Source organism: Pelodiscus sinensis, chromosome 3, assembly GCF_049634645.1.
Source record: "Pelodiscus sinensis isolate JC-2024 chromosome 3, ASM4963464v1, whole genome shotgun sequence".
Lineage (NCBI taxonomy): Eukaryota > Metazoa > Chordata > Testudines > Trionychidae > Pelodiscus > Pelodiscus sinensis.
In genome coordinates this window covers 25,867,525-25,893,864 of record NC_134713.1, presented here as the reverse complement: position 1 = coordinate 25,893,864, position 26,340 = coordinate 25,867,525, and the positions used below count along the sequence as shown (strand labels likewise).

General features: G+C 44.1%; 1 protein-coding gene across 7 annotated transcripts in view; it reads right to left on the bottom strand.

Annotated features, from left to right (window-relative positions):
- Window positions 1-26,114, bottom strand: part of ROCK2 (Rho associated coiled-coil containing protein kinase 2) — a 155,931-nt gene extending 129,817 nt beyond the window's left edge. For 3 of the 7 annotated variants that reach the window (XR_012902516.1, XM_075923482.1, XM_075923481.1), the window contains exon 1: window positions 25,404-26,113. Coding sequence is in view for 6 of the 7 variants with exons in the window: in XM_075923482.1 (XP_075779597.1) it covers window positions 25,404-25,544 (141 nt within the window). In the remaining variant the exon portion in view is untranslated. Of the gene's footprint in view, window positions 1-25,403 lie in introns of all 7 variants that reach the window. The other 4 variants (XM_075923483.1, XM_075923484.1, XM_075923485.1 and 1 more) reach the window with 2 other exon arrangements.
- Between the last annotated feature and the right edge of the window lie 226 nt (window positions 26,115-26,340).

Here is a 26,340-nt window from a genome sequence, read left to right as displayed (position 1 = left end):
CTGGAATTCTCATAAAATGGAAAGTGATGGGTCTGGAAGGAGAGACAATTAAATTGCAGAATGACCACAGGGGGTCAAGCAAGGGGCCAGACTTGGGGACCAGGACAGATATAACCCCATTGGGCCAGCAGGGGGTAGGGGTGATGAAAGGGACAGCTATCTACTATGTATTTCAGAGAGTTTCTCTGTTTGTGTATCTGTCCTCTGTTTGTGTATCTGTCTGTGCGTCTGTCTTCTGGCTAGGGTTGCCAGATGGTTTCAACAAAAATACCGGACACACTTGACATTACATCACAATCACATTACATCTTATTTAGAAAATACTGGACATTTATATTTTCTCAGTTTGTTTCCTGAACAGAAAGCTCAAATACTGGACTGTCCAGTTCAAAACCGGACACCTGGCAACTCTACCCCTGGCCAGGGTACACGCACCCCTTCCCCAGTGCGTGCCTGCTGCATCTACTGTGGTCAGGTACAGACACTTTTCCCTCAGCAGCTTAGGGCCAGGTGAGGAGAGGGTGGGGGTTGTTCTCTCCCTGGGGCAGCCTGCATTCTGAACCCCAATATGATTGAGATCTATAAAATCATAAATGGCATGCAGTAACTGAATTATGAGTAACACTTCCTAAACACAAGGAATGTGGGGGGGGGGGGTCACCAAATTAAATTAACAAGCAAGAGGTTTAAAATAAGCAAAGGAAGCATCTCTTCACATAATCCAGAGTCTATCTAGGGAACTCTTTGCCAGAGGATGTAGTGAAGGCTAAGACTATCACAGGGTTCAGGAAAGAACTAGATAAATCCATGGACGATATGATAATTTCATGGATTGCTATTAGTTATGTAACAAGTTTGTCACGGAGGTCACTGAAGTCACAGCTTCCATAACCTTTTTGGAACCACCATAACTTCTGCCAAAACCTGTTCAGCTGGCCCAAGGGCCACATGAGCAGCTTGGGCAGTCCCAGGCCAGCTGCACCATCACTGCTGGGGGAGTCTTGGGCCACAGAGCCCTTCTGCCCCAGCAAAAGCAGGAGTTTGGATATGGAAGGGGGCTGGGTGTTAACACGCAGAAGGGGGTGAGGTCTCTGGGCAGCACTTTCCTTGAAGAAGCTCCTCAGCAGCACTGTCTCCTCCACAGTTCCTACTGACCATAGTTCCAGAACAAAAGCAGCTATAAAGCTAGCACTTGCGTGGACCTAAGAGCTGAGAAGGGGACATGTTGCCACTTCCAAGGAAGTGTATAGGGAGCTTACCAGGCCCATCACACATTCCCTCCTCTTGTGGCATGCCCCTCCCTCCTAGCATCCACACCATGACCATGGGGAGCCCACCCTCTAGGCTGCCTCCCCCAAGAGCACCTACCCCTAAGATTGTGTCAGTGATATATAGTACAAGCCACAGACAGGCTATGGACCATGAACATTTGTTGACTGCCAGTGACCTATCCATGACTTTTACTAAAAACACCCATGACTAAAATGTAGCCTTAGTTATAAGGCACAATGGGCAAGGATGCAGAACCATGCTCAGCTGTGTCTCTAGCCAATTTTTGCCAGAAGCTGAGAATGAATAATTCATCACATGTTGCCCAATCAATACCTGTTCTGTTTATTTCCTCTGAAGCACCTATCATTGGCCACTGTTAGAAGACAGGGTACTGGGTTAGACAAACCTTTGGTCTGATCTTTTTTTTTTTTTTTTTTTTTTTTTAAATAATGGAGATTTCATATCTCCTAGAACTGGAAGGGACCTTGCAAGGTCATCGAGTCCAGTCCCCTGCCTTCACAGCAGGACTGAGTACCATCTGTGATGAATTTTTGCCCCAAATCCCTAAATGGCCTCCGCAAGGATTGAACTCACAACTCTGGGTTTAGCAGGCCAATGCTCAAACCACTGAGCTATCCCTCCCCCCTGCATGGCCCTTAAGTTCTTATATTCAGAAATACTTTAAATAAAAATCTTTGTAGTCTTCCTTTTCTATAGCTAAAACTTTAGGTTTCCCTCTCTTTTTTTCAGTGTCTCTCAGCCATTAAAAACCCAGAAAGTACAAGTGAAATAAACTGCTAGTGCAGATGATTTCAACAAGAGCTCTCATACTGTGCCATACAGATCATGAATGGAGTGTGAGTTAGCTGAAAGCATAGCATCAGAGAAGAATTGTACTGATTAAAATCATAAAGATACCTCAACTAATTCTGAGCTGTAGATATGCCTTAAACTGCAATACATATTTTAACAAAATAATTGAACTCTGGCCCTGACAGCATATTAATAGGCACACATATACATGTTAAACAATTCAAAATCTGGATAAAACTGGTCCTCTTCACTAGGATTCTAGGTGGTCTCTTCCTATATTAAAAATAAGCCTCTGGTTCCTACCTCCCATTTACATGTATATTCTTAATCCACAGTAAAATCAGGCCTGTTCTGACAGAGCTCATCCTACTTTGATAACTGATTTAAGAGACTGGAAATATACATTTTAAAGGCCACTCCTACATTATACCCAAACTTCATTATATTTTTTATATTCTGAAAGTCATAACTTTCCCCATACTTAATATATTTTGAAAAAAGTGATTCCCATTTGATCCCTCACATGCTTCCAATGTCACTGCAAAAGATCCAGTAAATCAATCGCCACAGTATCAATATTGCTAATGCATTTTCCTCTATAAAACAAAGACCATTAGCGCAATGTTTCCCCAGCATTGTTCTTCTATAAGAAAAAAAAATACAGGTTGTACCTCCCTAAACCAGAACTCCCTGGTCCGGCAGGACCACGTATATTCCTGTACCACAGAGCCCAGAGCCAGGGAGTTCTGGCAACAGGGCCAGGAGCATGGGGGAGGGGGAGGGGCAATGGCAACTCAGTCCAGAGCCCTGTGGCAGGGGGGCAGGCAGCATAGCAGGGAGCTCTGGCACCAGTTGTGGCTGTGGAGCCTTGGCCCCAGAAGCAGTCATAGAGCCTCTGCGGGCCAACAGTGAGGAGGAGGAGGTGCAGTGGCTAGGGCTGGAGCCCAATCCCATGGGCAGTGGGACTAGGCATGGGCCAGAAGAGCTAGCAGCACTCATCAGGCGCGAGTTTGGGGGCTGTTGGCAGGGGACCTCCCCTGGTCCAGCAAATCCCCTTGTTTGAGATTAATCAGGTCCCAAAGGTGCCAGACTAGGGAGGTCCAAACTGTACAACTGTAAAAATAATCCTTATTTGATTCTGTACTACAGAAAATGACCTGTTTTGTCCCTTGAGTGTTTTAATACAACTGATTTCCCTTACTCCAAGAAAACAGTGCTGGGGACAGGGCAGTAACTTGCATGAAATTTATTTCTGGATATTTCTGCCCTAGGAATCAGGTTTGGCAGCAAGATAGAAAAAATTAAGTGTCACATCCTGGGATAGAATGCACAAATAAGGCTTTCTGCTTCTCCAATCATGAGCCCAGCACTGTACTTGATCTTGGATAAAGTCCAGAAGTTTGTACGTAATTTAATCTTAAAAGTCAGCATCCGTTCTGTATAACATGTTGACAGTGAGAAATATAAACTTAATTTGTACATTACTTACTTGGTAGGATGCTTATGTCTGGGTTTTTTTCTTTTTTTTTTTTTTAAAGTACAGTGGGAACTCACTAATTCACACTTGTAACTAGGAGACACATTGAGGATTATTTCGTTTTATAAATTAGGAAGCTGGAGTGATTTAAATTGCTTATTTTAAAGGAAAATTTAGATTTTTAATTTCTACATTTTTATTTTGAAAAAAAATTGTAAATGATGCATACCTTACTTAATACATATTTTTTTTTACACACACACACACACACACACACACACACACACACACACACGATAGAATCTGAAATTCAGTTCAAAATGCACAAAAGAGTATGTTAAAGTTAATTTAAATTAAATGAAAATCCTTTACTTATGTATCCAGAGCATTACAAGACATATTTTGCATTTCAAATTATCTTATTTATTAAACAAATGAAATATTATCTGTGTTTAGAGTATTGGATTGATTGCTCCTGGTCACCATGTTCTTAAAGTTAATAGGACAGATTAAACCTCCAAAATCTGGGACTCTTTGGTCTGGCAACCCAGACCAGAAAGCCCCAGCACCCAGGAGTGTAAACTGGCTAGGAGCCCCATTCCTGGGGAACCCCAGCTGGCAGGACAGCAGAGGGACCAGCAAGCCCCAGCCCAGGGAGCCCTGGCCAGCTGGGGCAGTTGCAGAATAGCCTGCGACAAAAGCAGGGCAGCTGGCAAGCCCCATCACCAGGGATCCCCGGCAGAGCATGGCAGAAGCGTGGCAGCTGGCAAGCCCTGTCCCCAGGGATCCCCAGACAGGCAGGGGAAAAGCAGGGCCACAGCAGCTGGGGAGCTCTACCCACAGGGTGCCCCAGCGACTGGAGCCCAAGTCCAAGACCTGCAGGCTAGAACCCAGTGGCAGTGGAGATGGAGCAGAGCCAGAGCAGAGCCAGTCACAGGGAGGGGGAGCATCCTGGGAGACTGGTGGCAGGGGACCTCCCTTGAGCTGGCAAATTCCATCATTAGGGATGGGTCAGGTCCCAAGGGTGCTGGACAAGGGAAATCCAACCTGTAGCAGATCTCATTCTCCCTTATTTATTTTTTTCCTGCATTGAAATAGGAATGAAAGAAATCAAAATAGTAACATGAGTGAACCTGAGTACCTAGTATTAAATGAGGATAGTGATATAGTAGACATCACTGAAACTTGGTGGAACAATGATAATCAACAGGACACAATAATACCATTGTATAAAATATACAGGAATGACAGTAGGACACACTGGTGGGGAGTGACACTATGTGACAGAAAGGATACAGTCAATTATAGTAAAAAGCTTATATGAATTAAACTGTACCACACAATCTTTACCTAAAGACAGGGCTGGCTCTAGGTTTTTTGCCGCCCCAAGCGAAAAAAATTGTGTCGGCTTTACACATTTGCACTTTGCAATTTTTTTTGTTTTGTTTTCGTTTTCATCCCAGCATTTTAGCCCTATACGTAAATAGCAAATATAATGTTAATGCTTTTTTCCCATAAATGCAAAGGCGCTTCAAGTAAACTCCCCCTCCCCTTTCACTCGCTGCTGGGTCACAACAGCATTTTCTCTGCCCTGTCCAGCCCCTTCCAATGGACAAGCACCCCTCACTCCCAACCCACATGGGAAGCAGGGACAGCGCAGAGCCAGAGAGGCATGGGGAACAGGGTTCATCGTGGGGAATAGGAGGTGCAAAGCCAGAGGGGTGCGGGGACTAGGGGAACCAGGGGGCTGGAGTGCTGGGATGCACAGAACCAGAAGGGTGCAGGGAACAGTGTGGGGGCTACAGGGGTGGTGCGGGGAATGGGAGGTGCAGAGCCAGAGGGACACAGGGATTGGGGGGACAAGGGTGTGGAGTGCAGGGGAAGCACGGGGAATGGGATGTGGGGAACGGGGGGGTAGAGGGATCGGGGTCCAGAGGCAGTGCAGGGAAAGGGGGGCACAGACCCAGAAGGGCGTGGGGACCAGGATGCAGGGGCAGCGCAGGGAATGGGTGGCGCAGAGTCAGAGAGTCGCAGGGAACAGGGAGAGCAGGGAGACTGGGGTGCAGGGGAGCAGGGCAGGGAATGGGTGGCACAGATCCAGAGGGGCGCAGGGCAGGCGCAGTGAGCCAGGTGGCCGGCAGGGAGCAGTCTCTCGCCGGTGAAGGGGGCTGGGGCAGTGGCAGGACTGAAGCCGGAGGGGAGGGGCAGAGCCTGGCCACGCCACGCTCCGCAGTCAGCTCCCGGGGACACAGCCAGAGCCGAGCTCCCACGACCCTTTAAAATCGGTGGGGCGGGGCCGGGGCCAGGGCCAGGCAGGGCCAGGGGTGGCTGCTTACCTGGAAATGCCACCCCTGGGAATGTGCCGCCTCAAGCACCTGCGTGATTTGCTGGTGCCTAGAGCCGGCACTGCCTGTAGAAATTCCAAGCTTGACTAAGAGTACCACAGTATATACTAATGACCACCTGACCAAGATGGAGATGGTGACTGTGAAATCCTAGGGGAGAATTAGAAAGCCTACAAAAACAGAAAACTCAATAATAAAGGGGGATTTCAACTCACTCCATACTGACTGAGAACATTTCACCTCAGAACAGAATACAGAGATTCTAAACATCATTAATGACTGGATTTTTGGAGCTCCTAGTCCTGGAACTCACAATGGAAGAGGTAATTTTTTATTTAATTTTAAGTAGCACATAGTATGGGGTTCAAGAGTTGAATAAAGATGAACTGCGCAGTAATAGCAACCATAATGTAATTAAATTTAACATCCTTGTAGGAAGAAAGAATCCCAAAGAAACCTAGGATTTAACTTCAAAAAGGGGATCTACACAAAAATGACATCAGTTAAATGGAAAAGTCATCTTAGTGAAAATGCCTGCAAACTCCAGGAAGCTATTTTAAAACACCATAATGGAGGCTCAAATTAAATGTACAACATAAAAAAAATTAAAAAAACCAGCAGCAGGACCCCCAAGCATGAAACCAATGCTGCACAAGAGAGTAAAAGAGGCAGTTAGAGGTTAAAAAAGCATCTTGTAAAATTGGAAGCCAAATCTTATAGTGGAAAATACAGGAGAGCATAAATTCTGGCAAGTGTAAAAGTATAATTATTCAGGCCAAAAAAAAAAAAAAAATCAGAAGAGCAATTACAAAAAGCAACATGCACTTAACAAAAGATAAATTGTATCAGAATCAGGAAGGCTGCTAAACAGTTAGTGGGTCCACCGGATGAGTAAGATGCTAAAGAAGCACTCCAAGAAGAAAAAGCCATTGCAGAGAAGCTAATGAATTCTTCAGTCTGTCTTCACGGCTGAGAAAGTGTGAGATACCCACACTCACATTGTTCTTTTCAGGTTACAAATCTAGCAAATTATCCCACAGTGAGGTATCAACAGAAGACCTTTTGTAACAAATTAATGAATTAAACAATAAGTAGTCACCAGAACCAGCTGATATTCACCCAAGAACTCTAAAGGAATTCAAATATGAAATTACAGAACTACTAACTGTGATATGTAACCTATTGCTTAAATCAGCTTCTGTACCAGATGATTGGAGAATGACAAATAAAACACTGATTATTTTTTTTAAAATGGCTTCCTTATCAACTGTGTGCTTGGGTGACCAACCTTGAGAGATACAAATGTTGGACAGCCTATTAGCAGACTGCCCACGGCCACCAGCATGTATTTCTAACGGTGCACGTAACAAAATTTATTCCACACATGGATGAAAAATTGGAGGGCCTATTGCTCCAGAGGTGATCCTGACAATTACAAGTCTAAGAACATGATATGCTGGGGAAAAGTAAAAATGGCTTTTTAAAGGGAAATGATGCCTCACCTATTCATTAGAATTTGGAGTGAGGTCTGAAATGTGGAGAAGAGTGATCCAGTGGATATAGCATACCTGACCTTTCAAAAAGCCTTTAACAAGTCCCTCACCAAAGGCTATTAAGCAAAATAGAGACAAGGTTGGTGAGGTAATATCTTCAAGTTGACCAATTTTTGTTAATGAGAAAGATTTTGAAGCACACCGAGTTCTAGGTATGTTAAATGGCATTTAACCAGATAATCGACTAGTTGATGGAATGTCCATCAACTAGTTGACTGACTGATGGGGGGAGGGGAGGGAGAATGGCAGAGCTACAGTTGAGTTCGTTCCTGGCCCTGGGAGCTCTGCCTTTTATTTATTTATTTATACATTTATACAGACAGACAGACAGACAGATAAATATAAATAAAAGAACTGCCAGTCTCTGAATACATTTGAAAGGCTGAAGCACAGTGGAGGGGGGGGGGGGGGGGGGGAGGCACGAGCCAAAAAATATCAGCTGTCCTGGCTCAGACATGGTCTCCCCCACTACACTTTAACCTTTTAAATGTATTAAGAGCCTGGTGGGTCTTAATATATTTAAAAAGTATGAGTGTGGGGGAAAGGAGGCGGGGTTATGGGCATGAGCTGAGAATCCGGTGATTTCCAGCTCCTGCTACACCTCTGCCTCCCCTGCCCCCCTGTGGAGATGGTGCTGGGGGAGGACTGGTTTTTAAGCTGATAGAAGCAGCAAGGGGGGGAGTGACTAGTTGACTAGTCACTTACAACCCTACTGAGTTCATCTTCAAGTCTGGGAAATATAAGGAACTCCCAGCGTCACAGCAAAATGCTAGGTGCAACACATTGTTTAGCATATTGCAAGGGACCATTCAAATTACAGTGGTACATTAACACCTTTGCAGTCAAAAGACAAAAAGAGGGGTTAATGGATTACAGATTATGGTAGTAAACATAAAATCCAGTATATCTGTTCGGTCCATGATTTTGGTGTCTAGCAGAATAATCTAACTCCCAGGCTATTTATTGAAGTGTTGTGCAAGTTTCCTGTGGGGATTGATAGGTCAGATATAATCATTTTGCAATGAAGAATTTTTATCTTTTGTCAATTTCCTATGTAAATTCATTTGAGAGTATGGTCCATTGTAACCATCAACTGTGATAAGTATCTTAATGAGGCAAACCAATAATTCTCTACACCACCTACTATAAAGAAAAACACCTCAAAATTTATCCAGGAACTTAAAGGATATCATCAAATCCTTCCCCAAACCACTCCAGGGCTATGTCTACACTGGTAGCTTCTTGCGCAAGAACATCTTGCACAAGGGTTCTTGTGCAAGAAAACATCCACACTGTGATGTGCGAACTGTGCTTTTGCGCAAGAAAGCTCTGATGGCCATTTTACGCATAGGGGTTTCTTGCGCAAGAAATCCCTGCCAAGCATCCACACTGACCTCTTGCGCAAGAGCTCCTGCGCAAGAGAGCTTACATCTGTTAGAAAAGAGCGTAGCTCTTGCGCAAGAAGCGCTCTCTTACCACGCCATACTGTAAATTTCCTTGCGCAAGAGCAGGTGGGCAGTGTGAATGCTTTCCAGAATAATGGCCGTTCTTGCACAGTAACCCTCCAGTGTAGACATAGCCCAAAAGTTTATAAATCCATCCCCCATTCACCTTCTACATTCTTCATTAAGGATATTAACTGCTAGTCCGCTACCCATTTAACTGATAAGCAATTGCTAATTGGTTAACTGCAACAACCCTCCTCCCACTGTGTTCTGCATTTAAAACCGTTAGGCTGGCTCAGTCCCAGCCCACCAGTCCATGTTTTCTATGAAGAGCATGTAGGGGAGCCACCTGCCATCCTGGGCTGCTGCCTCTAGTACAACTCAGGCTCCCCACAGACCTGGAGCAACCACGGAGCAACCTCTGTTCCGAGGGGGCCTGGATACTGAGCAACAGTGGGAGGTGAGAGGTGGCTCCCCAGGCGTGGAGCCAGAAATACACTGATTACTCGATACCCCAGGGATGGGGACTGCAATGATGTAACATCTACAAAATTTAGCAATTACATGATTATTAAAATAACCACTTTCTAATATCCCTATTTTTCGTAAGATGCATAAACAAGAAAATCCAGGAAAAAAAAAATGTATCTGGCCACTGCATAGTTAGTGAAGAAATCTCAGTACCCATACCATTTAACCACAGAAAATGCCAACTTCCTCCAGGATACAAATGACTTCTCTTCTACCAACTCCACAACAGAACATCATCCTCACATGGACATCAGTTCCCTTTACAACATCCCTCACAACAATGGCATAGTTGCCTGCTTCAAATATTTCCGAGGTAATAGACAATCCCCAGATAATCCACCCAAAACGTATTGCTAAACTCATCCCTTTCATCTTCAACCATAACAAATTTACATGCAACAATATCAACTTTGTTCAAACATGGGAAAAGGCATGGTTATTAGGATGAAATAGGCAGGAACTGGTTAAGAATTTGAAAGTGGAAGGCAGCTTAGGTAAAAGAAACAGTAAAGTTCACGACTAAAAGGAATGGTAGAAGGGAAAAACAGCATGCTAAAGATAATGGGTTTCAAGAATTTAGCTTATTCAGGGAGTTGGTAGGTAAGATTCCATGGGACACAAGACTAAGGGAAAAACAGTCCTAGAGAAGCACAAACCAAGATTAAACTAGCTAGAGACACAAAAGGTAACAAGAAAACATTCTACAAATACATTCAAAGCAAGACAACAGCCAAGGACAAGGGCAGACCTCATTGCTCAGTGAAGGGGGAGAAACAATAGCAGAAAATGTGGATATGGCAGAAGTACTAAATGACTACTTCATTTCAGTTTCAATAAATAGGGTTAGTAGTGAGGGGGCATCTAACATAGTGGATGCCAGTGGAAATGAAGTAGGATCAGAGGGTAAAATAGGGAAAAAAACAAGTTAAAATTATTTAGAAAAAAGAAGTCAGAATTCTTCAAATCATGAAGGGCCTGATGAAATGCATTCTAGAATACTCAAGAAGCTGAGGACATACTTAAGCCATTAGCAACTATATTGGGAAAGTCACAGAAGACAACAGAGATTCCAGAGGACTGGAAAAGGTCAAAGAATGCCAGTCAATAAGGAGGAAAATAAGGACAACCCCGGGAATTACAGACCTGTCAACATAACTTCAGTACCTGGGATAATAATGGAGCTAATAATTAAGGAATCAATTTCCAAACACCTGAAAAACAATAAGGTGATAAGTAACTGTCAGCATGGCTCTATCAAGAACAAATCATGTCAAATCAACCTAATAGCTTTCTTTGACAGGGTAACAAGCCTTGAGGCTAGGGAGGAAGCTGTAGATGTGGTGTACCTTGACTTTACTACAGCTTTTTATACTGTCCTATCTCATAGAACTGGAAGGGACCTTGAGAGGTCAAGTCCAGTCCCCTATCCTCATAGCAGGACCAAGTACCATCCCTGACAGATTTGCCCCAGATCCTTAAATGGCCCCCTCAAAGATTGAACTCCCAAGCCTGAGTTTAGCAGGCCAATGCTCAAACCACTGAGCTCTCCCTCCCTACCTGCATAACCTTCTCATAAACAAACTGGGCAAATACAACCTAGATGGAACTACCATAAAGTGGATGCATAGCTAGCTGGAAAATCATCCCCAGAGAGTAGTTATCCGTGGTTTTGTCAACCTGAAAGGGCATATGGGGGCAAGGGATAAGCAGCAGCTATTGATCCAATGCTGTTCAAGATCTCGTAGATTTAGATCAGTGGTTCCTGATGTTTTTGAGCGTACAGACCCCTTTTCAATCTATTAAAATTTCACAGACCCCCCCCCCGGGGGGGAGGAAAAAAGAGAAAAGGAAAGAAAAAGAAAAAGGTGGGCCCGAACCTTACTTTTAAACTTTCCATGGACTCTCTGCAGTACCGTTGTGGACCACAGGTTGGCAACCACTGATTTAGATAATGGCATAGAAAGGACAATTGGGAGCTATGTCTACACTGCAGGCTTCTTGCGCAAGAACAACTGTTCTTACGCAAAAACTTGCAGAGCATCTACATTGCACGCGTGTTCTTGCGCAAGTAAATTTACAGTAAAGCATCGGAACAGAGAGCTTCTTGGGCAAGAGTTATTCCTTTCCCCCCCACCCCCCCAAGGAATAAGCCCTCTTGCACACGAGCTCTTGTGCAAGAAGGCATTGTGGACGGGCAACAGGGGTCTCTTGCACAAAAAAAGTGTCCACACTGCCGTGGATGCTCTTGCGCAAAAGTACATGGCAGTGTGGACGTGCTCTTGCACAAGACCTTTTGAGCAAAACAGTTCTTGCACAAGAAGCCTGCAGTGTAGATATAGCCACAAAGTTCGCAGACAATACCAAGCTGGGATGAGTTGCAAGAGCTTTAGAGGACAGGATTAAAATTCAGAATAACCTGCACAATATGCAGAAATGGCCTGAAATAAATAGGTTGAAATTTAATAAGGACAAATGCAAGGCGTTCCATTTAGGAAGTATCAGTCAGTTGCATACATACAAAATGGGAAGAAGGACTGTAGAAAGGGATTTCCAGGATCACAGTGGATTACATACTGCATAAGAGTTAACTGTATAACAATGTTGCAAAAAAACCCAAAACATACATTTTCCAATGTATGAAAAAGAATATCGTAAATAAGATATGAAAAGTAATTTTATCACTCTACTCTGTGATAATCAGGCTTCAACTGGAGTACTGTGTCCAGTTCTGGGCAATGTGCTTCAGGAAAGATGTGGACAAATTGGAGAAAGTCCAGAGAAGAACAAACAAACAAATAAAAAAAAACCCCATGTCCTATGAGGAAAGATGAAAAAATTGAGTTTGTATAGTCTGGAGAAGAGAAGAGAGGTAACATGAAACAGTTTAAAAGATTTTTTACTTGGAGGAGGGACAAAAAATATTCTCCTTAAACTCTGAGCATAGAAAAAGAAGCAAGGACCTTACATTGCAACAAGTGCAGTTTAGGTTAGACATTAGGAAAAACTTCCCAAATGTCTCAGTGGTTAAGTACTGGAATAAATTACTTAGGGAGATCATGGATTCTGCATCATTTTAAGAGAAGGTTAGACAAACACCTGTCAGGGATGGTCTGGATAATACTTAGTCCCACCATGAATCAGGGGATTAGACTAGATGACCTCTCAAAGTCCCTTCCAGTCCTCCAATTCTGTCATTCTATGGCTCCCCACCCATGCCAAGAATTACTGGACAAATATACCACAAAACTAATGATATAACTGTGATCCATTGATGATGTTTTAGTCCTCCAGACGAACAGTTTAAACTCCCTCATGGATTTCCACAACCATCAGCCCTTTACTGATCTCTCTCTCTGGAACACTCCCACACTGGAATTAACTTCCTGCTCATCACAATTAGCTTCAACAATGGAACCTTATAGTGAGTCATATACAAGAAACACATTGATCATCACACTTATGTTCAAAGAGCCAATGACCACCCCAAACACACCAAAAAAATCTGTTATCTACAGCCAGGCACTCAGATACCACAGAATATGCTCCAAAGAGAAAGTCCGGGATATACACTTTAATACACTTAAAACCACGTTCACTAAACAAGAACACTCCACAAGAGAAGATCACATTATGGAAAAGGACATCCAAATACCCTGAGAGAACCTGGTTCAGGACCAAAAAAAAAAACAAAACAAAAAAACCCAACATCCCTCCCCCGATACCCTTACTTGTCAAATATCATTCCACACTGGAATCCATATGGAGTTATCATCAAACAACTACAACCCATATTTGATGAGGACCCCATCCTGAAAGAAATCTTCCCTGAATGCCCAATTCTGGCCTTCAAACAATACCCCTAACCTCATCATCAGAAGCAAGCTCCCCAGGGCATATCAACTCAAAGCAGACCTTGTCAGAACAACACATGAAAAACCTGCAGACATATCTCCACTGCTACAATGATCAAGACCCCACAATATACCTTACAACATCCATAGATCTTACACATGCCTATTACTAATGTGGTATATCGCATCCAGTACATTAACTGCCCTGATAACTATGAGGACAAACCAGATAATCATTATGCTCCCAAATGAACTCACACAGGTAGAAAATAAAGAATGGGAAAACACTCTACCAAAGTGATGACTGTTTATGTGAGCCCAAGGGCAGTGGGTGAAGGTAGGACTTGGGGAGACAAGTCCACGGCCCCGCCCCCACTACCTAGGCTCCATCCCCATCAGAGCCAAACTTTCCTCATCCCACTCAGCGCAAGGTCCCTGCCTTCCCAGCTGTGGAGCATAGGGATCTTGGACCCACACGAACAGTGACTGCTGCAGCATGGGGTGGCAAACAGCTGGTCTGCAATGGGAGATGATTTTTAAATTACCTCCCCTTGCAGACCGGTTCCCACTTGGCACCCTGCGCTGCTGCCTTACAGAGGCACTGGCGTGGGGTGGCAGGGAGCTTCCCAGGAGTGGGGCCAGATTGCACTTGCTGCTGGCCCCACCCCAAAGAATTCTAGTAGATTAATAAGGCATGATTTCCTTTTACAGAAACCATATTGACTTCCCCCTCCCTCCCCTCCAACAAATTATGCTCATCTGACAATTCTATTCTTTAATGTAGTGTCAAGCAATTTGTCCAGTTCTGAATTTAGACTGTAATTACCAGGAACACCTCTAGAGCCCTTTTTGAAAATTGTTGTCACATTAGCTATCCTCCAGTCATTTTTACAGCAGATGTAAAGGTTAGATTACACACCACAGTTAGTAGTTCCTCAAATTTCACATTTGAGTTCTTTCAGGACTCTTGGGTGATTGCCACCTGGTCCTGGTGACTTGTTTCCATTTAGTTTATTTATTTGTTACAAAACCTCCTCTAATGACACCTCAGTCTGGGTCAGATTTGTCACCTAAAAAGAATGGTTCAGGTTTGGGAATCTCCCTAAAATCCTTAGCCAGGAAGACCAATGCAAAGAATTCATTTAGTTTCTCCACAATTACCTCATCGTCTTGAGTGCTCCTTTAGCATCTTAATAGTCTAGTGGCCCTACCGGTTGTTTAGTAGACTTCCTGCTTCAGATGTGCTTTAACAAACTTGGTTATTAACTTTTTAAATTTTTGGCTAGCTAAGGGATAGGCAAAAGGGCCTCTGTGGGCCAAATCCCGCCCGCCACGGGAGTTGATTCAGCCTGCAGAGGCCTTGCCGGTCCCCCCGCCCCCAGGCCAATCAGTGTCTAGGGATGAGGGAGGCGCACAAAGTCTCTTCCTACCCTGCCCCCGCCTTGCAAGGCGTGTGCAGCACTTAGAAGCGCCATGTGCTCCTGACAGGGCAGGAGGAGACTTTGTGCACTCCCCCTTCCCATCAGGGCTTGGAGCGGGGGGAAGCACACCAAGTCTCCTTCAACCCTGCAAGGGGCACAGTACTTAAAGTCAACCGCCAACTGCTGCTCAGCAGGCAGTTGACTCTAAATGCAGCACTCCCTTGCAGAGTGGGGGCAGGGAGCGAGAGACTTCATGTGCTCCCCCTGATTGACCTGGGGCCAGCAGGGGGAGCACAGATAAGAACATAACTTATGTTCTTATGGGTCCCCTAGACGATCGATATATGTAAGGAGCAATCAAGGACGATAAAGCCATTGCAGAGAAACTAAATGATTTCTTTGCTTCAGTCTTCACGACCGAGGACGTTAGGGAGATTCCCAAATCTGCACCATTCTTTGTGGGTGATGAATCTGAGAAACTGTCCCGAACTGAAGTGTCATTAGAGGAGGTTTTGGAACAAATAGAAAAACTTAATGTTAACAAGTCTCCAGGACCAGATGGCATTCATCCAAGGGTTCTAAAAGAACTCAAATGGGAAATTGCTGAACTATTATCTGTGGTTTGTAACCTATCCTTTAAATCGGCTTCCATACCTAATGACTGGAAGGTAGCTAACGTGACACCAATATTTAAAAAGGGCTCTAGAGGCGATCCTGGCAATTACAGACCAGTAAGTCTAACTTCAGTACCGGGCAAATTAGTCGAAACAATAGTAAAGAATAAAATTGTGAGGCATGTAGAAGAACATAATTTGTTGGACAAAAGTCACCATGGTTTCCGTAAAGGGAAATCATGTCTTACTAATCTATTAGAGTTCTTTGAAGGGGTTAACAAACATGCAGACAAGGGGGATCCAGTAGATATAGTATAGTTAGATTTTCAGAAAGCCTTTGACAAGGTCCCTCACCAAAGGCTCTTGTGTAAATTACATTGCCATGGGATAAGAGGGAAGGTCCTTTCATGAATTGAGAACTGGTTAAAAGACAGGAAACAAAGGGTAGGAATAAATGGTAAATTTTCAGAATGGAGAAGGGTGTCCCCCAAGGGTCAGTCCTGGGACCAATCCTGTTCAACTTATTCATAAATGATCTGGAGAAAGGGGTAAGCAGTGAGGTGGTAAAGTTTGCGGCTGATACCAAACTGTTTAGGATAGTGAAGACAGAAGCAGACTGAGGGACTCCAAAAAGATCTCACTAAACTGAGTGATTGGGCAACAAAATGGCAAATGAAATTTAATGTGGATAAATGTAAAGTAATGCACATTGGGAAAAATAACCCCAACTATACGTACAGTATGATGGGGGCTAATTTGGCTATGACAAATCAGGAAAGAGATCTCGGAGTTATCATGGGTAGTTCTCTGAAAATTTCACACAGTGTGCAGTGGCAGTCAAAAAGGCAAATAGGATGCTCGGAATTATTAAGAAAGGGATAGAAAATAAGACACAGAATATCTTACTGCCCCCGTATAAAATTATGGTACGCCCACATCTTGAATACTGTGTACAGATGTGGTCTCCTTACCTCAAAAAAAGATATTTTGGCCTTGGAAAGAGTTCAGAAAAGGGCAACTAAAATGATTAGGGGTTTGGAACGGGTCCCATATGAAGAGAGGTTAAAACGACTGGGACTTTTCAGTTTAGAAAAGAGAAGACTGAGGGGGGATATGATAGAGGTATATAAAATCATGAGTGGTGTGGAGACGGTGAATAAAGAAGTTATTTATTAGTTCCCATAATAGAAGAACTAGAGAACACCAAATGAAGTTAATGGGTAGCAGGTTTAAAACTAATAAAAGAAAGTTCTTCTTCACACAGCGTGTAGTCAACCTGTGGAACTCCTTGCCAGAGGAGGCTGTGAAGGCTAGGACTATAACAGAGTTTAAAGAGAAGCTAGATAATTTCATGGAGGTTAGTGTCCATAAAAGGCTATTAGCCAGGGGATAGAAATGGTGTCCCTGGTCTCTGTTTGTCAGAGGCTGGAGAGGGATGACAGGAAGCAAATTGCTTGATCATTGTCTTTGGTCCACCCTTTCTGGGGCACCTGGTGCTGGCCACTGTCAGCAGACAGGCTACTGGGCTAGATGGACCTTTGGTCTGACCGAGTACAGCCATTCTTATGTTAACTTCCACTTTTTAAATTATGCCTTTTTATCTCTTCTTTTACTTGGTTCATAAGCCACAGTAGAACTTTTTGGTTCTCTGTGGGGGGGTTTTAATTTGGGGTAAACGATTAAGTTGAGCCTCTATTATAGTTTCTGAAAAGTTTCCATGCAGCTTGCAGGGATTTCACTTTTGGCACTGTACCTTTTAATTTCCTTGGGGAGGAAACTCACCTCAGGCAGCTCCCCACAAGTGGCAACCTAACCCTGATGCTCCTAGAGGTGGCGGCATCCTTGCAGCTCTTTGTGCTGTCCCTACCCCAAACTGCAGGGATGGTGCCTGTGGGCAGAGACCAGCATGCAGAACTGCCTAGCCATGTTGCTGCTAGGAGCAGCAGGGATAGGTCACTGCTTAAGGGGAACGGCCGAACGTGAGCACCCCCAGATCCTAAAACCCCTTCTATGCTCCAATCCCCCGCCCTGCACCCAAATCCCCATCCACACACCCTCTCACACATGCCAAACTCCTTGTGGCCACTCCTCAGCCTAAGAGCAACAGGGACATCTTTCTGCTTCTAGGGAGCCACACTGAGCCACGTAGGAAGCCAGCCAGTCTCACACCAACTGGACTATAAACCCAACTTTCTATGAAAATGAGAAATGTTGCTTTATAGACCCTTTCAGCTGGTACAGGGTCGGATGCTTCCTTTTTTGCTATTTTTTAACTTAAATTATTTTAATAAATTATAGTAAGATGGGCATAAAATAAGTTGTCAATTTCAAAAGAATAGTATGTTTTAACTTAACCAAAAAAATCTAATTTAAATAAAAATATGAGTTTATTGAATAAGAAAACGAATGCAGAAAAAAAAAAACCGTAAGAGCTGCATCCAACAAATACCTGTAAGTGAGTAAGTAAGGCCCTGTCTAGATTAAATAATTTTGTTTAACATTTCTCAAAACAGCAACAATGTAAATTTCAGCAATGGGATGTATATAGCACCACTGCTGCCATTTTAAGCACTGTGTCACATAACCTTGTTCATGGCAGATCTAATGAACCTAGTGCTTGGAATATGGAAAGCAGCTGACATCCCATTCATACTAGTACTCCAAACAATGGTGGGAATTCTTGTTAACATTTCCCTAATGTCAGAAAGGCCTAAAACAGTGTGTGTGAGACTTACAAATGAAGCACTAACTTCAGTACTGTTTACAGTATTATAGACAAATTTAAAAAGTGTATGCCTCATAAAAGGCTGCCAGAATAAACACAATGCTCTTGTTCTTAACTAAGACTATGTACCATTATAAAAAGTATTTTAAATAAATCTGTTACTAAAAATCATTTGATGACTTTTATAACAGCTTAAACAAAGTCTGGGTAAGAATATAAAACTTAATCCGTGACTTTTTTTTATCTTTACCATGTAACCTATTTCTTAAGACACAATCATTTGTATCTTTAAAATACACAACTGGCTTCTCCATGCAAATGGTTTAGTCACAGGTCCTTTCTACAGATGAAACATTGGTAAGCCCCAATATGGATTAAGAACACAATAGACATACGTCTTTAAAAAAAAGTGCCATTTTTTTCAATTTAATAGATTAGTAACCTTCAGCCAACAAGACCAATTATTTATGATATTAGATTGCATCAATAATAGCTTGATGAAAAAAGGTAGAGCACCAGCAAGGCACCCTAAATTTATTTCAATCTATATTTTTAAACCAAAAAATTCTTTAACTCACAAAACTGTCTAGTTCACTTTTCCTTAAATCACTGTAGCTATTGAACAGAGAAAGGGTGCTCATTAAGGACTCAATCTTGCAAACTGATTCATGCTGATCTTTATAGCAGAGAGCCCCTAAACAGAAATCAATGGGGCTGAACAGTGGTCCACCCACGTGGATGAATTTGTTGTAACAAGATATGAGATATAAAACTTGTCAGAATACTTTTGCCAAAATGAAATGTTTTAATTTTTATTCCAATGCAGAAATAATAAAAAAAAAAAAAAAAAACAGATTTTCAAACCTAGAAAGCTGCAATGAAACAGCAGCTAGTCAGCTCTACTATGAAGTTTGCCATTAAGACTGTAGGCCAACAATGAACAGAAGTAACAGAAATCGAGCAATTCTATCTGATATGACCACAACCTCTAGGCGACACCTCCCCACATCACCCCTAGTGTGTGGGAGAACTGTCCCTAGCAACCTGGCACCAGCCCAATCCACTCCCTCAGCTACCAGCAGCATCACTCAGGGGAAGAGGCTTGAGAAAATGGGTGGAACCACCCCTCCTGTCTGTGGGAAACAAAGCGATGCAGCTGGGAACCAGGGGAGCAGAGCAGGCAGGGTTGCTTTGTTTCCCACAGTTGATAACTGAAGGGGTGGGCCAGACCTCCAACTGTTGGCACCACGTCACTAGCTACTTCCCTGGGCTGGCCTGGGCTCCACAGGACCCCCAAAGCACAGTGTCCAGGGCGGTTGCCCCAAAACCATGCAATGGACAGGATGGCTCAGGTAGACAGTTATTAGCCCCCCGCCCCTCCCCTCCATGCCCCCATCATCCTTGAGTTCTTCTGCTATAAAAGCTCATTCTCTTCAGGTACTTTTGCAACTTAATCAAGCTTCCAGAATTATAAATAGGATGGCCATATTTCCCTACGCTGAATACAAGACACCTCATAAAATGGCTCATATTCAGGCAAGTTCTATGGCAATGCACAAATGTTCAACATCAAATGGACTGAGCCCCTGTTAAAAAGGAATACCAGGTAGTTGGACTGTTTTTATTTACCTTCTGATCTTTAAGGCTTTAGAATTTACATGGGATGGGATCACCCACACATACCTAACCCCACGGGAAGAGACGTGACACACACTCCCATACTCCTCTCTCACACAGGACAGATGATGAACTGAGCTTCCATGCCTTATGCTCTCCACCTTTCATGCCTGGCGACTGAGGGGCAGCGCTACGGGACCAACTCGGCAGCACCCCAGCTGCTCTGCCCAAGGCTTCCCCGATTCAGCCGCTGCTGAAACTGACCAGCGGCTGACTCCGGGAACCCCGGGCAGAGCACCCCAGCTGCTCTGCCGCGGGCTTCACGGAGTCAGCCGCTGGTCAGTTTCAGCAGCGGTTGAATCAGGGAAGCCAGGGGCAGAGCAGCTCCAATTGTCCAGCACTTCCAGGTTCCAGATGGTGCCGGACCATCAGGAGTGCTGGACCATTGGATGCCAGACCACAGGAGTTTTACTGTAGCTCTAATTTACCCCTAAATGTCTTCTCAGAGCCCAGTAAGAAGTACAAGTATTGGGAATGCTGCTAGACTATACTGCTATCTCACTATCTCTGGTTTGGCACCAGTCAGGTCCTGAGGGTGCCGGACTAAAGAGGTTTAACTTGTAGTGTAGACTTGGCCTACTGGCTCTTCCAGGTGTTTGCCTGTAAAAATTAATAAATGATGGACTAATTTACTTTTTCAAAATTATACAGTGGAAAATTCATGCCAATCAAGGAGATTTTTTCTCAATTAAAAGAAAAAATAGGAATTGATTCAAAGTTTTCCTTATTAAAGACTCTCTTCTACAAACTGATCCATGTAGCAGATCCTTATTAAAATATGAAGCCCCTAAACAAATGTGGCTCTGCTAAGTGATCTGCTAATACAGATCAGCTTTATTAATTGGAGCCTCAATTAGTAAAGCTGGAATAAAACTGAAACATTTATTCTAGGGATGTAAAAACACCCTAAAATAGTGTCCAGCCACCTAGGACTGTTTGCACAGCAGGGTTGTGCCAGCCTGCTGCAGGCAGAATCAGGCCAGATGCGCCTGCTGAGACTGCTCCAGCCTGCCATGTTGTGGGTAGGGACCAGCCAGCCAGGCTCACCACAGTGCTGATCCAGCTGGGCTTGCCTCAGCCGCAGGCAGGATACAGCCGGCTGGATCGGTTAACTGGCTATCTTGCAAGCAGGCTGAGAAGCTGCCTGCTTACCAGGTAACTGGCTAACCAGTTAACCTCTTAAATCCCTAATTTATTCCCCTGATGACACTTGTACACAGAACAGTGTTTTTCAAAGCAAGCCATGGTCCCACTTTGAAAAAGATGCTAACAGGTCACTCCACTTTGTTTATCTAACGGCTCAGCAGTCACAGAGCCTTACGGCCCCCATTGGCTCCGGTTCGCCAAAGTGGGCCAGCAGCCCACTTGAGAAACACTGAGATAGAAAAGAATGCCTATATATGTCGGTCTTTTACCTAATCTCCAAAAATATGTCTCATCTATGCTTGATATAATACCTAGGATTTGACAGAAAATATTTGTTATGAGGCTTTCCTCCATTAACATATTTTAAAATCTTTAAATATGTTTATAAGTCACACTTCATTTTAAGAAAATAGATGAATTTTAAGGAAATAAGCAATCTGGTTTTAAATAAAAGTTTTGGAGGCATGACTATACCAGGATATTTAACACTCAACTACTACTATTCTTCTCTTAGATCAAATCAAAGTGTACGCTGTGTTGTTTAGGCATTAGCTAAAAAAGTCTACATTAAACTATTAGAATGGCATGTGTACTAAACTGATAGAGTTGAATCAAAGGAGGGATCTAACTTCAACTCTTCAGTCTACAATCCCTTGTGGTTACTAGTTTTAAAGTATGTTAAGTATTAGCGATCACTTACTAATACACTTTTAAATCCTAGTAAGAACAAACCTATTGAGTGATGCAACTGCTACATAAATGAAGTGTATAATGCTGATGCATAATAAACGATGAGCTAAACAGACTAATAAATTGTTATATGACATGTAAAAAAAGCAGCTGTCAGTGGGGAATCATCACTGAAGAGTGGTATCTCTAGTAAGGTTCCAGAGGAGTCAGTACTGTACTAGGTGGCACACTATTCAACATTTTTTCAATGTTCTGGAAGTAAATATAAAATCAGCTCCAATAAATTTGTGAATGACATAGAATGGCAGAATGGTATATAATGAGGAGGACACGTCAAGTACTATGGAATAATCTGTATCGCTTAGTAAACTGGTCCCATTCAAACAAATGTGTTTTAATACAACCAAATACAAGGTCATACATCCAAAAAGAAAAAAATTCAGTCTGTATCCATGGAATAATGACAATGTCCCAGAAAGCAGTGATTCTGAAAAACAGATATGGGTCACAGTGGACAAGCACATCAATATGAGCTCTCACTGAAGAGCAATGCTTTGGGCAAAAAGGATTAAAACAATCTTTAGATATATGAAGTGGAATAATGAATGGTGAAGCAATCTATGTCTGGCTATGGCATCACTGAGACCAACACTGGAATTCTGCATACAGTTCTGGTGTGCATATTTTTAGGAGGACCTTGAAAAACTGGAGAAGGTGCAGACAAGAGCCACAAAAATAATTTAATGACTTAAGAAAATGCCTTAAGCATGAGCTCAATGCATTCAGTTTATCATAAAGATGACAAATCATTACTTGATTGTAGTACTGTATGTAAATCTTCACAAGGAAAATATATGGGGTACTATAGGACTCTTCAATATAGCATAGGATGACTTATCAAGAACCAGGGGTGGAAGCTAAAACCAGACAAATTAGATATAAGGCACATTTAAAAAACAAAAACAGCGAGGGTGATTAACCATGGGAACAAATTTTCAAGGGTAGCAGTGAATTCTCCATCTCTTGATGTCAACATTTTTGTGGACGGTATGTTACCATCAAATAAGTTCCTGGACTCAATAAAGAGATGAAATTTAACAGCCCCTAATATACATGAGGCCAGATTAGATGGTCTTAAATCTACGTATCTGTGTACTGGGCTCCATAGACTCTACTGATGAGTATTTAGCCATGATCCAAACAGCACATAAAAATCTCTTCATTTAGAAATTACTGAATAGTACAGCCTTTGCTAGGCAATAGAACTGATATTTAGAGAAAGGTAATTCTTACCTCATTTTATCAATTTTCAAATTTCCACCACGTGCTGCAGATTAAGATTATTACTCTTCCCTCTCTACATTTTACCAAGAATAAAACACACACATAAAATGCAGAATAGCAGCTATTTTATGATTTATTAGATGCCCAGTATTAGGAAATATATTCAGCTTCAGATTCCATTTGATAGTGTATGTTCTAAGCTCTTCCTATTCAGGCAATGATCAGTTACCACTTCATCAACCTAAAAATAATGTAAAACATTATTTTTTTGTAATGTAACTTGTCTTTTGAAGACTGTTTCCCCATGTCCAATATGTGCCACTGTATTCCCACTTTAAAGTACATTTTCTGCCTTCAGCACAAATTGCCCTAACTAGTTGTTTAGAAGGAAACCTTTTTCACAACTTGAATGTATTCATCCTAGTCAATCTAAGAGAAACCAAGCACAGAATACCAAGCCAAACTTCACAAAGCAACACTACCAAGCTCTAAAAGTGAAAATATTTGTAGGAAAATTGCTACACTTTTCATGTACAACACCACATTTTTTTACTCTCTGAATAGCTGAGAGGTATGAAATTGAGAGGGATCTAAATAGTATAATGTTTACACACAAAATTGTACAATTTCATCCACTGATATTCATTATAATGAATATTTAAGATACATCTATTTAGTAAGACAGAGTGAACATGACAAAATTATGTCCTTTACTATAAAAAATATGCATTAATGGTCTGCTCAACAAACATCTTACCTTGTTTTGGTAATTTGTCTAATTTATTATATGAGCTGATCTACACTGGTGCAATTTTACAAAATGTATAAGCTAGGCAAAACTACTCTTAAGCTGACACTTGCACCGTGCAATTTTTATTCAAGATCACATTAAGAACTGTGCTTTTACAATATTGTCCTGCCAAGCCCAAGAACAAAAACAACAAATATAAAAGCTGAAAATATAACATGAAAAAAAAAATCAGCCAGCATTAAGTATTAACCTGATGAGTTTTTCAGATCCGCTATACTATTTTTAACTACCCTTTCTGGCCATAGGTCAAAGTTTTCCTAGTGAAATGCCGACAAAAATGCTGGGAGGGAAGCCCGGAGGCAGCTCTCTTTGCTTTGGCCAGGGTTATACCCTATCAAGGCCCAGTGAAATAAGCAGCACCACATCCTACCCACTCCAGCAAAAATCATCGGTGACAGTACACTTCTGAGTATCCATGACAAGAATAGCACAACATAAAAGAGGCATGAAAATAACTTCATGCACATTACAGAAGGTCCCTGAATTCTCCCCTTCCCCTCTCACCCAACCCCTCCAGCACAGACACAGACACAGACACACACACACACTATTGCTGTCAGCTCCTGTACTTTGGCCAAACAGAATTGAGTCATTTTTGCAAATGATTTCTGTGGCCTCTCAGAATGAGTGCCTGCAATGAGAAAGAAAAACATCCAAACCTTTCACACAGCCTGCAGACACTAAGACTTCTCTGTCACAGAACACTGTTCTTGCAGAAAAGACCTGATGCCTGATAAAAACACTAATACTCACCCCCACCACCTTTTTAGGGCTTACATGTTTCAAAAGGGGAGCTCACACTCCCTTTCTACTCCTTCATGGAGGACTGGATTTCCCCAGGAAGAAAACAGCACTCCATACTCAAACAGGAAAACAAATGCTATGTTACAAAAGGCAGAGAGAAATAAGTGCCATTGCTATAAACCCAAGATACAGTTCTTTCCTAGGCATGTTCTTTTCCTGCACTGTGTCTTCATCATGCCCTGGGGCGCAAGCCTTATCTTTAATTTCACAATAGAGGGTGCTTTAGTTTGGGGGGGCCCAGGAGGAGGTGGTAGCACACACTTAGAAGACACATGGGGAGAGGAATGTATTTACTTCCAATTCTCACAATAAACTTAGTGCCCTGCTTTGATATCAGATTGAGTGCATAAAGTGCAAATAAAGCTAAGGGTAAGAAGCACTCTGCCCATCCATCCAAAGGCATTTCCCTCATCCATCCAAGAAAGGGCCCTCTCAGTCAACCCGCAGTCAGTCAAGCAGGAAGCACTCCACAGTCCGTCTCCCCACCTCCGCCCCAACACAAAGTTCACTCAAGGAAAACGAGTTGTTCTCTACCCCTCTTCTTCCCAACGCCAGACAGGCTGCCACCCTTGGATGAGCACGTTCTCACCAACATGGCCTTCTCTCGTCACCCTCTCCCCCAACAGGGATCTCACTAACACCCCACCCCAGTTCGTTCAGAGGGACACCACTCTTCATCTCTTTCAAAAGCCCCAAGTGAGAGCTTCCTCCAACCCCCCCCCCCCCCCAGCAGATCCCCTCAGGTAGAAGGGCTGTGGGCAAGCACTCCTTTCACCTCATCTCAGAGGGGACATCCACCACAAACCTATCCACGTTGGAATGAACCCCCACCCCCAGCAAGCCAAGGAGAGCGCTCTCTTTGTCAACCCGCCCCGCCAATCCATCGATGCCTGGGAGGGGGAGGCTCTCGCGGCTCCTTTTGTGCCGGGGTGGGTCTAACTCACCAGCAAACTTTCCACATTGACTGGGGACCGAGGGTCTCGGATCATGGACTCCAGCTTCCTCTGGCGGCTCGCTCCCTCCCCGAGCTCCAGGGGCGCAGACGCGGGGGGAGCGGACATCTTCGCTGTCGGATGCTGGCTCATCCGCCCGCTCTCCGCGGGGCAGGGCGAGTGGCGACCTGCCTGGCTGGAGATCGCTATAGCCGGTCCCGGGATCCGCTCTGGGGCCTAGCGCTGCGGAGAAGCCGGGGGCTCCCGGTCGGGCCTGGGCCCTGTCTCAGGAGCAGGGCGGGGAGCAGAGGGGACGCTCCCCGCCTGGGCGAGGCTGAGGCTGCTCCACTGCTGGGCACCTCTCAGCTGCAAAGGCATGAGCGAGGCGGGGGGAGAGAGATTCCCGCGGCGCCTCCCCCCCCGCTCAGCACGGCTCTGGGCGGGCACCGAGTCACTGCCGGGTCCCCGGCACCGGCCAGGCCATTGCACCAGCCAAACACCCGCGGCGGCGGAGAGAAAGCGGCGGGCGGCGCTCGAGGCTGGCTCCCCTCCTCTTCCTCCGGCGGCGGCGCTGGGCGGGAGAAGCGGTTCCCGGCGGCGGCGTGGGGCTCGCTGCTGCCCCTCTCTCGCGGTGTCACTCAGTCCGTGGAGCGGCCGCCGCCCGCAGCGAGTCACTGTCCCTGCCGCTGCCTCCCGCCGCCCCCATCCTCCGCCTCCCGCCCCTCAGCCTGACACCCAGCCTCCCTTTCCCACAAGCCTCCGCTCCGAGCGGCCGGACACGGCGCCCCGCGCAGAGGGCACATAGCTCCGCGCTCGCTCAGTGCCTAACTATACCCCCCGGCTCAGCGGGCGGGGCGAGGAGCGGCGCCGCGCGGCGGCCCGGGGGCAGCGCTGGGTCACCCACTCCCCCGCCACAGCGGGCACTGAGCAGTTGTGTCCAACTGCCGCC